General features: G+C 43.9%; 1 protein-coding gene across 1 annotated transcript in view; it reads right to left on the bottom strand.

Moving 5' to 3' along the window:
- Positions 1-6,573: 6,573 nt before the first annotated feature.
- The window catches only part of LOC149298294 (coagulation factor V-like), a 43,443-nt gene continuing 36,969 nt past the window's right edge, over positions 6,574-13,047 (bottom strand). The window contains exons 21-26 of the mRNA XM_089487477.1: positions 12,017-12,111; positions 11,462-11,617; positions 11,116-11,260; positions 10,445-10,596; positions 9,559-9,741; positions 6,574-6,717 (exon numbers count right to left, since the gene is read on the bottom strand). Coding sequence (XP_089343603.1) covers positions 6,574-6,717; positions 9,559-9,741; positions 10,445-10,596; positions 11,116-11,260; positions 11,462-11,617; positions 12,017-12,111 — 875 coding nt within the window. The remainder of the gene's footprint in view (positions 6,718-9,558; positions 9,742-10,444; positions 10,597-11,115; positions 11,261-11,461; positions 11,618-12,016; positions 12,112-13,047) is intronic.

Here is a 13,047-nt window from a genome sequence, read left to right as displayed (position 1 = left end):
AGAAGCTGCCTGCCGACCCTCCCACCCCAAGTGACCGCTCCCGTGGGTCTTCCTCGTCGCTCCGCAAGTTTTTTCGCACACCCGCCGACCTTGCTTCCCAGGCTTCGGAGGATCACGAGGCGCGGTCCCCTGCCAGCCTGTCCTCTGTTGATGATGGCGCGCCGGCGCCGCTCCCGCCGCCTGGCTCCCTTGCACCGGAGATCTCCCGGATTTTTTCCTCGGCACCATGGAGGAACGACTTCTCCACCTTGATACTGGAGTTAAAGCAGGTGGTCCGGGACGAGGTGTTGGCGCTTCGTACGGACCTCACGTCCTTACAGCACAGAGTGGGGGCTTTGGAGGATGCCTCAGCACAGCACCAGCTGGCTCTACAACAGGCCCGGCATTCTGCAGATCATCATCTCCACTACCTGCAGCTCATACGGCGCAGGGTCGAGGACCTGGACAACAGGGGCCGCCGCCACAATGTGAGGATCCGTGGGGTGCCTGAGGCCGAGCCTCCTGAGGATATCCATGCCCTTTTGACAACTCTGCTCTCAGACCTCATGGGCAGATCCATTGATGCAGAGACTGCCGTGGATAGGGCTCACCGTTCCCTGAGACCTAAGGGCTCCGCTGCTCACCCCCCCAGGGACATCATCTGTCACTTCCGTGACTTTCGTTTAAAGGAGGCCATAATGGCCCGTGCGCGGGAAGTTGGCACGTGGCCCTTGGAGGGTCATACCATTTCTTTCTACCAGGACCTGTCTGACTTGACCCTGCAGACGCGCAGAGCTCTGCGACCCCTGACAACAGAACTTCAAAGGCTCCGTATCCCATACCGTTGAGCATATCCCTTTGCCCTGTCTATCCGTCATGGCGACTCCTCCCTCGTCTTGCGCTGCCATCAAGATCTTCCTGGCATCCTGCAGGCACTGGGGCTGCCAGACCTTCATATTCCTGATTGGGCCCTATTGGGCCTGGAGCCTGGCGGTGCCCCTCCGAGACCTCCTCTGCCGCGTCGCCCTCGCCCCTCTGCAGCACCTGGACGTGCCCCGGTTCGGCTCGGGACTGCCAGCGGCCCTGGATCGTCTCATCCCGCCAGGGAGGCTGAGGAGTGATCAGTGACTGCTACGGTTTATTTTGCCCTAAGGGGGCTCTGTATATATATGTGTTTGTTTCCATGTTGATTTCTCAGCTCTTATTGTGGTTTACCACTGCGGTGACCGTTCCATGGGTGCTGCTGAGGTTTGCTACATGCGTTCCTTGGCGCATATGTTTTATCACCCACTTCATGGCTGCTACCGCAGTCCTTAATGTGACTCACCATTGTGTTGACTTTTGCGCGTGCGGGGTGCGTTCGCCTGTACCATACCTGCATCATTTCTGCACATTGTTTTTTCAGCACTTATTGTGGTTAACCATTGCGGTGCCTCTTGCAGGGGTGCTATGGATTTTCGCTACACGTGCTCTGCCTCGTGCTGGGGTGCTGTTGATGTTTGCTACCTGCGTTCCTCGGCACGTATGTTATGTTACTCACCTCCTGCCTGCACCGTTCATACCCGCTGCTACCGCAGTTATTACTGTGGCTCGCCTTTGCGTTGCCTTCTATGCGTGCGCAATGCCTCCATTCGCACTGTGCCTGCACCATTTCTGCACATTGATTCATTAGCTCTTATTGTGGTTAATCATTGCGGTCCCTTTGCAGCAAGGGTGCTATTGATGTTTGCTACCTGCGTTCTTCGGCGCATATGTTATATCACCCACTGCTTGGCTGCGCTGTTTATACTCGTTGCTGCCGCAGCCCTTAATGTGACTCACCATTGTGTTGACTTTTGCATGTGCGGGGTGCATTCGCATGTGCCATACCTGTACCATTTCTGCACGTTGATTTTTTAAGCTCTTCTTGTGGTTAACCATTGCGGTGCCTCTTGCAGGGGTGCTGTTATCCATTGCGGTGGCCCTCGCAGGGGTGCTATTGTTGTTTGCTACATGCGCTCCTCGGTGCATATGTTCTATTACGCACCCCATGACTGCACTGTTCGTACCCATTGCTATCGCAGCTCTGATTGTGGCTCACCGTTGTGTTGACATTTGCACATGCGTAGTGCAGCCGTCTGTACCATGCATGCGTCATTTCTGCACATTTATTTCTCAGCCCTTATTGTGATTCACCATTGCGATGTCTATGTTTTCTCTTGATGTTTGTTTCAAAGCAGTGCTTCATTATGTTATAATTACAATTTATGTAATTGTGCTCTTGATGTTTGCTACATGCGTTCACCTCCTCACCTCCTGGCTGCGCCGTTCCTGCCCGTTGTTCTCGCAGCTCTTGCTGTGTTACTTACTTACTGCGCCATGCCTGCACCACTCTGTATATTGTTTTCTCAGCTTTTCCTGTGGTTGACCTTGCGATGCCTCTTGCTAGGGTGCTATTGATGTGTGCTACCCGCGTTCCTCAGCGCCTATGATCTATTGCCCACCTCATGGCTGCGCTATTCATACCCGTTGCTCCCGTGGCTCTTCCTGTGGCTCACCGTTGCGTTGCCTTTTGCGTGTGCGGGGTGCATCCGTCTGCACCATCTTTGAGCGTCGATCTCTCAGCTTTTACTGTGGTCGGCCATCGCGAAGTCCCTTGCAGGGGCTCTGCCGTTGTTTGCTGCGCTCTTCTCGGCTCGTATATTATGTTACCCACCTCATGCTTGCACCATCTCTGGCTGGGATGCTGTTATGTTCCCCTCCACACGTCTTCGTTCTTTTTTTTTTTTTTTCTTTTCTTTGCACCATTTATCCACGTTCATTTATCAGCTCTCCTGGTGGTTCACCTCTATGGTGACTCTTACAGGGGTGCTATCGCTGGTTGTTGCATGTGTTCTTCTGAGCGTATCATATGTTACCCACTTCATGATTGCACCACTTTTAAGCGCTGCTTTCTCTTAATGTGGTTTGCCGCTACAGTGGTTTTTGCAAGAGCGCGGTGTTGCTGCTACGTTCCCCTCTACACGTCTTATGTTTTTTACATGCTTCCGTTTTTTTTTTTGTTTTGTTTTTTTTTCCCCCTGACAAATGCACCACACAACCACGTTGGCTCCCCGGGCCCGTCTGGGATGATGCTATGGCCTCCTTTCTACGTGTTAGCTCTGTGGAGGGTCCTATGGCTGTTTGCCACAAGCATACCTCGGCACTTACTTATATATATCATGTCTGGCCCCTTCCTTTTGGCCCTCAGCATTCGTTTTGCGCTATATTATGTTGTTTTCCTTTGTTTTGCAATATCTGCTTTGTCCTGTCTGTTGCGTGTTGTATGCAGTTGCGGGCGGCGGCTTGCGTTTGGTTCTGTTTGTTGGTTGTTTATTTTCATTTTTCCTTATTTCGCATAGTGGCCCTCTTTTTTTCTCTGGGCTGGTTCTCCCCCTTCACGGTAACGCCCGCGAAATACCGGTTTTGTTTCCCGGTGGCCGTGGTTGGTGTTTTCTCTATTGGTTTGTGAGCTACTTGCTCCTCCCCTTTCTCTCCTCTTCTTCTTCTCTCCTCCTTTCCTTCTTATCCTCTCCCCTTCTTTCCTTACCCTATTTTCCCCTCCCTGTGCCCCCCCTTTTTTTTTTCTCCCCCCTCTCTTCCCTCTCTTTCTCTGTTTGTTGCGCATAGCCCATCATGTCTGCTTCGCTTAAGTTGCTCTCTATTAACGCCCGTGGTCTGAATACCCCCGAAAAACGCTGCACCCTCTCTCGCGAACTGAGACGGGGACGGATCGATATCGCCTTTGTGCAGGAGACACATTTCCTCGAGACCCGTGCTCCTAAATTGACCGGCAGGTCCTTCCCCATTGGTTTTTATAGCAATAATCTGTCAGCAAAGACTAAGGGTGTGGCTGTGCTCTTCTCTAGTCGCGTCCCCTTTCAAGTGTTGGATACCCATGTCGATCCGGAGGGGAGGTTCCTTTTGGTGAAGGGGACGATTCTGCATCAGTTGTACACTTTTGCGAATGTGTATTTGCCCAATCGGGGACAACATATCACCTTACGCACTGTTTTGCGGAGGCTGGAGGGCTTCCAGGAGGGGATTCTGGTGCTGGGAGGTGATTTTAATGTGGCCCTGCATCCTCCTCTTGACACGTCTGCGGGTTCTACGAGAACGCCCCGTCGCATCTTGTGGTCGATCTCTTGTCTTCTCTCGGACCATAAACTGGTCGACTGCTGGAGGGCCCTACACCCTGCCGATAAGGATTTCACCTTTTATTCTACACCGCACCATTCCTATTCCCGCATTGATTATTTTTTTCTCCTCTGCCGTCATGCCTCCCTTTTACGTAGCTCTTCTATCGGGGTTGCCACCTGGTCTGATCATGCCCCAGTTTCCATATCCCTGGCCTCCTCTCTCGCTTGCCCCTCGGGGTGCTCCTGGCGTCTCAATGAGGCAATCTTATCTGATGCCACGGCCCGGGCGGAGGCCGGGGACCCCAGGGTTAACTGTTTGGGAGGCCCATAAATGTGTGCTCCGGGGCCACTTTATCAGTGTCTGCTCCCATCGTAAACGCCAGGAGGCGGCTAAGATTGATGAGCTTTATAGTCGAATAGCTAGGGCTGAACAGGCTCACAAGGCCTCTATGTCGGGGGACGACCTGCAGCTTCTGCTGACCCTGTGTAGGGAGCTAGCCACAATCCTTAATCAGAGAATGCACCGGTCCTTCCTGCGCACGAGGGCCTTGTTTTATGAACATGGCGATAAGACGGGCAAATACCTGTCGAGAGCCCTCCGGGCCACTCGGAAGCCTGCCTATATTTCCAGGATTCGCTCCCCGGATGGTCAGGTCCGCTCTCTCCCTTCCGACATCTCTGCCTGCTTTCACAATTATTATCCGCCCCTGCTTGCGTAATTCTTTGTTTGTATTGTCCCTTTCTCTCCCCCCTCCCTCCCCCCCTTTTTTTTTTTTCTTCTTTTTTCCCTCTTCCCCTGGTCTCCTTTTGCCTCTTCCCAGCACCTGTACCCCTGTTTCCCCCTTGTGGATATGCTCTTGTTCTTCTTTCCCTGACCTCACTCTGTTCCTCTTGACTCCCTTGTCGTTTTTTCCTGTGGCTGGGGTCATCTTCGTCTCTCTCATTGCCTACTCCCACGGCCGTGCTTGCCGGTTGGGTCACATTGTTGATCAGTATTGCCTGATGCTCACTTCCTGTTCTCCTCGCTTGTCGTCTCTCTTCGGGGCGCAGCCGCCGCGTTTACACCTGTGGTATGTTCTTGTAACCGTACTGGTTTGATATGTTCTATTTTACGCCAACTCCAAGGTGTACTCCTTGCTATTGTGCACCTGCTCTATTGACTTACTGCCTCTCTCTCGAGGACAAGGACGCTAGGGTTTCGTCTGTTGAATGCTCTTGTGACCGTCCTGGCTAGATGTGTTATATTTTATGTCAACTACGTTATGCACTTCTTGCTATTCAGCTCATGCTGTATTCACTTGCTGGGAGCATTGTTGCTCTTTCTTGTATCTCATGCCATTTTCCCCTTCCCCTCCCCCCTTTTTTTCTTTCTGTACCCCTTTCGTTACGAAACTTCAATAAATATTGATTTACCCTAAAAAAAAATTTGGAAAACCAGCAGCCATTTTAGATAGGTAAGAGGAAATGCTCAGCTAATCAGCAGCCCCACTTAATACATCAAAGCTTTTTTTATTACTGCCACCGTCCTAGGCCCACTTTGCCAACACTTAAACAGATTGGTAGCTTTTATTACAGCACACCAGATTACTGTCAGGAAATGATTGATGACATGTTAATTAGCCTTATTTTTTTTTAAATGAATTAGTATTAGTATCTGAATTTTTCTTTATTACACTATTTTCAGTGCAGTAGAAGTGCGGTTACATGAATAAGAACAAAAATACATAGTTGTAAAATTACTATACACAACACGCAAAAATAGTTTATTTTACATTGGTTAATACATTTCTCCCAAAAGCAGTAACACAGTATAAAAAAACCTCAAAACATTGAAATTTTGAACATAAGATCATTGTGTTTTTTTTACCAAGTAAAAATAGAAACTAGTTCCCTTAATTTAAATATATGCTAATGTTAATCTTCGCACCCTTTTATGAAAGCAACGTAGGGTTTATAATCAAGAGATTATCTCCTGGGCTGTTCTTTGTGAAAAAATGGTGCACTTGAAGTATCATTTTTAAATTTAACTTTAACAATATCATTACGTGCTTACAAACTTATTAAATAGTCAGATCTTAAGCATTTGTATAATGAATACCTTGTACAATGATCGCTTTCAGATTTTTTTTGCAGTCTAGTTTGGAGAATGTCAATGGATATTGCGGTAACCTGAGCAATATTTTTAATCCCTATGCTAAATCTGGATCAATTCAAATGTAAATATGTGAGATACTGATTGTCATGGCAAACTTTTTACACTCTAGTTGTGGTGGATGCTCACTCACCCATTTGGCATCATAGAAACCATGATTAGTGAATCTCTCTTTGCGCAAAAACTATTAGTAAGGAATTTAGTTATTTTTTATTAAGTGGGTAAACAAGAAAACATAATTCTATGTTAATCTGGCAGTCCAACTGTATATACTATGTTGTTTATTTATGCACCACAACCAAAGAGTTCAAGTCTAAGTGCAATGTTTTGGTTCCAGGATTTTGGGATGATTTTCAAGAAACGTGAGATTATTGGTGGCTGAAACTCATTCTTTACATGCCCGCTGCTGTTAATGTTTCCTTTGAATTCCTAAAATAAAAAAATAGTATAGTTTTTCATCATGCGATTAGTTCATTATATAAGTGGAAGTTTTTCCACAATGTATTGCATTTAAATAACACTTAACAGGGTTATAAATCATAATTTTAAATCAGTCTTGTATAGTAATATAAGTAAATAGTAATAGAAATAAAGTAAATGAAAGAAAGTGATATTCCTTGGGATTTATATAAATAGTTTCCAATTGAAGTTCCACAGTACAACTCGCATTAGCACACGCAAAATATGCAATTGATGCAAGTTGAAAAAAACAGCCAACTTTTGGAATCAACAAATTGCCAGCAAGTTGAAACTTTTGTGTGACTTGCAAATTCCTCTTGCTAATACCCTCCCTAGTCAATAGAGAAAAGGATAGAGGGAGGAAATAAATTTAAAAAACGTAATGTGAAGGGTGGCAATTAAACCCCATCCTCCACCAGGTATATTAGCCTATATACCCCATCCCCTTCTCATGGGGATGGAGGGTTAAACAACATATTTTAAAAACCCTAAGGGAGGCACAGGTCATTGATAGTGGGGTATATTATCTATTTTTTATCCCACATCCCAATGGACAGGGTGTGGGAGCAGAGATACCCCCAAGCAGTAGCGTACCTAGCGGGGGGCGGGGGGGCGGTCCGCACCGGGTGCCGCTTATCAGGGGGGTGCCAATTTGCCGGCACCCCTCCAGAGACGGACAGTAATGTCCGCTGCTGGAGGAGCAGGCTCGCAAGGGAGCGGTATCTTCCTTGAACACGGCTTAAAATCACTCAAGGGAGCCGGAGGTCTGTTAAAGACCTCCGATACCACTCCCTTGCGATCCGTGCAGCAACTGCTGCTGTGCGCCGGGATTTGTTGTCAGATCCCGGCGCACAACACTGAAGCCGCGCCCACCGCTGTCCGTGCCCTCTGAACCGGAAGAAGACAGAAGAACTGAAGAAGAGGAGCGAAGAGGAGGAAAAGGAGCTGTAAGGAGAAAAGAGGAAAGGTAGGAAATCATAGAGTGAGAGTGGATTGGTATATGTGTGGATTGGTATATATGTGTGGATTGGTATATATGTGTGGATTGATATATATATGTGGATTAGTATATGTATGGATTAGTGTATGTGTGGATTGGTATATGTGTGGATTGGTATATGTGTGGATTGGTATATGTGTGGATTGGTATATGTGTGGATTGGTATGCGTGTGGATTGGTATACGTGTGGATTGGTATACGTGTGGATTGGTATACGTGTGGATTAGTGTATGTGTGGATTGGTAAATGTGTGAGAGTGATGGGTGTTATGCTGTACCATTTCCAATAAATTTTTCATTTTATAATTATGCTCTAAAGTACATCATAACTCCCATCACTCTATACTGTTCCATACAGTGGCAGAGCTGGGAGACAGAGGCCTTGCAGCCCCACAGCAGGACTCCTGAAAGGTAAGTGAACTTCAAAGAGGGAGAGGGTAGATAGTTAGGAGGGGGTAGATAGGGAGAAGGGAGTGAGAAGGGGTAGATAGGACAGAAGGGAGTGAGAAGGGGTAGATAGGGCAATTATACTCCTATCATGCCAAGTCTGCGAGTATATCCTGGAATCTGGGTATGCCTGGGCATGATAGGAATGTGATTGCTGTTAACAATCATATATATATATATATATATATGTTAATATTGTTATTTAATTGTTTTGTCCTATTTTGGTGTGTTACTAACTTTAAATAAAATATTTTTTTTTATGGTGTGTGGGGGGTCATATTCGGTTTCGGCCAGGTAAGTGCTGCATTTTCGGTTTCAGTCCAGAATTCGTTTCGGTGCATCCCTACTACTAATGAAGTGGCAGGCCTACACCACATCAATGTTTGGCTTAGTATATAGTGATAGGAGTTATGCTGCACTATTGTCAATGTCTGGCTCAATGTATAGTGATAGGAATTACGCTGTACCACCGTCAATGTGTGCCTCAGTATATAGTGATAGGTGTTATGCTGTACCACTGTCAATGTCTGCCTCAGTATATAGTGATAGGTGTTATGCTGTACCACCGTCAATGTCTGCCTCAGTATATACTGATAACAGTAATGCTGTACCACCTTCAGTGTCTGCGCCGGTATATAACAGTAGAAGCTATGCCATTTTAAAGTGTATGTGGGGGGGGGGTGCCACATACAGGATCCGCCCCAGGTGACAAATTCTCTAGGTACGCCCCTGCCCCCAAGTGTGATTTATTTTAATTTAAAGCCCCCATCCCACTGGACATGGGATGTGGGGTGAAAGGAAGGCATGTCTGGGGCTCCATGCCTTCCTTTGTTATTTTAAAAATATGATTTAACCTCCTATCCATTAACAAGGAACGGGGAGAAGTGTATAATGGCTAATATACCCTTCCAAGGATACTTAATTACCCTCTTCCATGCACAGGGCAGGAGAATCATTTAATGTATTTATTTATTTATTTTAATAAATTTAATGATTCAATTTATATGAATAATGAGGGCAGGGGGTGTGGTTTTGCAGGTGTCAGACAAGAACACTTAAGTTCATCTTGAACTTACATGCCCTCACCTGAAACGTACAAATTTAAAACCACTGGCACTCACATGCCCTAGCAAACAACTCACAGATTAGTGAATCCGTGAGTTGTATTGCGAGTGTTACCATGCCAGGACATATGACTGGAGTTGAGTCTAATCAGGTTTGGACGACTGTCCACTCAACTTCTTATTGAATAAACCCAATTGAGTAACTCTTTAGTCATTATTCATTACCCCACATATGAAATAATATGCATCATTATACACCTTTACTTATGAGAGCATTTTCTGTAGGTAACCAATGCAGTACCTTCTCCATTGAATTTGATTGATCAATGTACGGTTTCCAGTCCCTTCCATTTTCACTGTATTGCACACTGTATGATTTAAGATACATTTCAGTAGTCATTGACTTGGCACCCTGTGTTATTATCCCAGTAACCCTTTTTGTCTGCAGAAGATCAATTTGAAGCCATTGTTGATTGTTGTTTGCCTACAGAAAATGATCAAATCATAATTTTGCATTACATTTACATAAACTGTTGACATATTTTTGCATTTATATTGCTATCATTAGCATTTTGCTGGTGGATCAGCCACCATGTTAACTGTTGATTCCATGGTTTAGTGTGCCTATTAAATTTATGTAATTGTACTACAGATTAAAATTAACACATCAAAATGTACTAAAAATCCAGCAAAATGCCTGTAGGAGCAGCCACTATAACTACCATGCATGATTAACAATCCTCGTTTCCTTCTCATTTGGTGGAGACTGATTCTAGACGCTTTAAAATAGCCTGGCACCAAACAGCCCATGTCGTAAACCAAAAATCTCAACTGCCATATTTTCAAAACAAGTTACAAGGTCAATTTTATTTTGGTGGTGGTAGGGGGTTTGTGCGGCTTCAACAAAATTAAATGTCATCTGCTCAATTTTGGATTGTTTTTTTTATTGGATTTCTGATTTCTGCATATTGAAACTAGATAAAGCTTCATGAAAAAATGCATATTTTTAAATATCAAATTATTTTTTGGGAAGAGCTTCAAGGATGTGAAGTTTTATTTGGAGAAAATAAATAGACTTGCCAATATTATTGGTATGGGCTATATTTGTAACTTTTAACATTCTCTGTTGAAGTTTAGGGTTTGAGTTCCAAAACATTTGTGTGTCTCTCAACACTCCTGCTTGTTACCTTGGCTTGCCAAGCATTGACACTGCCATACTTGTTGAGACGCGCTAAGGAGGGTTTCCAGGATGAAGAATACCAGGATGACTTGTATGATGAAGCTGTTATTTGCTCATCCTTAATCATATTATTTTCCATGCCCAATGGTGAAAAGCAACCTAAGAATGAGATTTGCGAGCATTTAGAAACAAATGTAATCAACAATGTATGAATAAATCTGTTTTGTTATTTATTTTATTATTATTATTTATATTATTATTATTGTGCACAATTCCCGTATATGCACATACGTCAGTTTGGCTGCCTTTTCCCAGCCCAGTGATGTAAATCACCTCATTTCACTTTGTGAGGTAAATCACATCCAAAATCCATTTTGGAACAGCCATCAATTTTTTACCAACACATTATCAGCTAAACATGTTTAGTATACATGGATGATGATAATACATTGTTAAATAATGATTTATAATTTGACACTTACAGTACATTTCTGTTTTGTTAAATTTTATAAAAACGTTGTTGACCCTAACTTAATGCAAATTTCTAGACTTATTGTTTACATCTGTAAAATCTAGACTAAATAGCATAAATGTAAGACATTTAAAAATTTTACATGCATAATTACGTTAAGAGAGAGAACCATATATTTGTCAACACTATCACATGAAAAACCCTACCTTGTATTTCGCACCCAAGTAGCTCCAAACGAAGTGTTGGTCTGTTGTAGTATTTCGTTGGATAAACTCTCACGTATCTGGCATAAATTGGAGGATGGAACTGATTTTGCTTTATAGTGGAAGAATCACTATTTCCATCAAAGAGCTGTAAAACATGATTTTTTCACTTTTAATATTCACAAACTAGATGAATAATGAAAAATATTTAACAGCTTTAGTCCCGTCTACCTGATGATGAAGGAAAAACAGTCAGAGATTGTATAATGCAAAATCTTTTGAGTGTGGTTTAGATGCTTATGGCATAACAATTTACATATCTTTCTATGGCTAAAGCTTTTGAAGGTACCTTTTGTGATCCAGTGCTGTTTCCTTTGAAAGCTGCCCACTTCTTATTATCTTTGCTGGATACAACAAAGAACTCTGTGGTATAATATGGCTTCAAATATTTACTGGCTCCTTGTGTTTGAATCCCAGAGATTAGAAACATCCTTTGCAGATCCACCTAAAACAACAATGGCAACCAGTAAAGACATCTTGTTATAAGACCAATAACACACAAGTAGTAGGTATATTGACAGTCAGATATTGAGTTATTTGAGTACTATGAAAAAATAGTTTTACAAAACCGACAACAGCAACTGATCTTACACCAAGGGAATGCCTAATTTAAGGACGATTAACCTTGCCCAAGTTGTCTTATTGTCTTAATAAGAGCATTTGCTCTGAAAAAAATCTCGTTTTATAATCGTGCAAATATGGTAATACAAAATCAGCAATATTTCTTTAATTTATGGACCACTATTTATGACAAATTTTTTCCTTGCGATTGTTTACTTATCACATTTTTCATACAATTCTTTTGAAAATACAAAATTAAAAGCATTACATACTAAACACATACCTGAATCCATGGTAATGAAGATTTACTCATTATAGTACTCCAAGCATTGTATGAACCAGCATTGTTTAATCTGGCTAATTTGGGTTCCCAAGAATCTGTGGATAAATTAAAATTGTACATAAAAAAGATATCAGAATTGACACTAATAATCTTAGATTTACTTGCACTTTTTTATTGACAGTTAAAATGTCATTTACAGTGGTCTGTTCCAATCATTCAGAGACACAGAGGTACAACAGTGTCTGCCAGGTGTGCCATCAGGGAATCTATTTTCTTCCTTTCCTCCCCTATCCTTATAAAGGGTCCTCCACCAAACAACAATTGGAAACGTAAAGAACGTGAGACTAAACTTTATGGAGAAAATTATGATCAGGACTGCCATCAGGAATTTTGAGGTCCATTAAAGTGTGCCAAGGCCCCCTCAGCACCACTCCCATTGTTCACTGAAATCACTTTCTTAGTTTCCTATAACTATTATTTGTTTACCCAGTGCCCCCAGTCTCTCCACTGTCCACAACACTCTGCTACCATCTCCACCAGTGTCCTTAACCTTCTAACCCCCCCTGCATATCTATACCCGTTAATGGTATACAATTGTGAAAGGATGTCTTCTGTCCTTACCCCTCTGCCTTCATTCCCCCTTAGTGTACACACCTCTCTGCCTCCTCCTTCTTTCAGTGTCTATCTCCCTCTCCACTTCAGTGTCCGTATCTCTCTGCCTCCATCCCTACTTCAGTGTCCATACCACTCTGCATACACCCCCACTTCTGTGTCCATACCATTCTGCCTCCTTCCCTCTACACAGTGTCCATACACGTCTGTCGCTCACCAGTGTCCGTACCCTTCTGCCATACCTCCTGCCTTATCTGCCTCCTCCCTTCAGGGTCCATCTCCCTCCCAACCTCACTGCTCATACTCCTGTCTCCATACCCCTCTGCCCCTATCTCCTAGTACACCCCGGACATATGCCCAGCAGCGACTTTTGGCAACCATGATATACTGTACTACACCAGCAAAGGACAATGGTCATG

The sequence above is a fragment of the Sceloporus occidentalis genome, unplaced genomic scaffold (genome assembly GCF_023333645.1).
Source record: "Sceloporus occidentalis isolate IW3139 unplaced genomic scaffold, rSceOcc1.0.p SCAF_33, whole genome shotgun sequence".
In the NCBI taxonomy this organism is placed as follows: domain Eukaryota; kingdom Metazoa; phylum Chordata; class Lepidosauria; order Squamata; family Phrynosomatidae; genus Sceloporus; species Sceloporus occidentalis.
The sequence above is the reverse complement of the archived record's forward strand: the minus strand, read 5'-3'. Positions and strand labels throughout refer to the sequence as shown.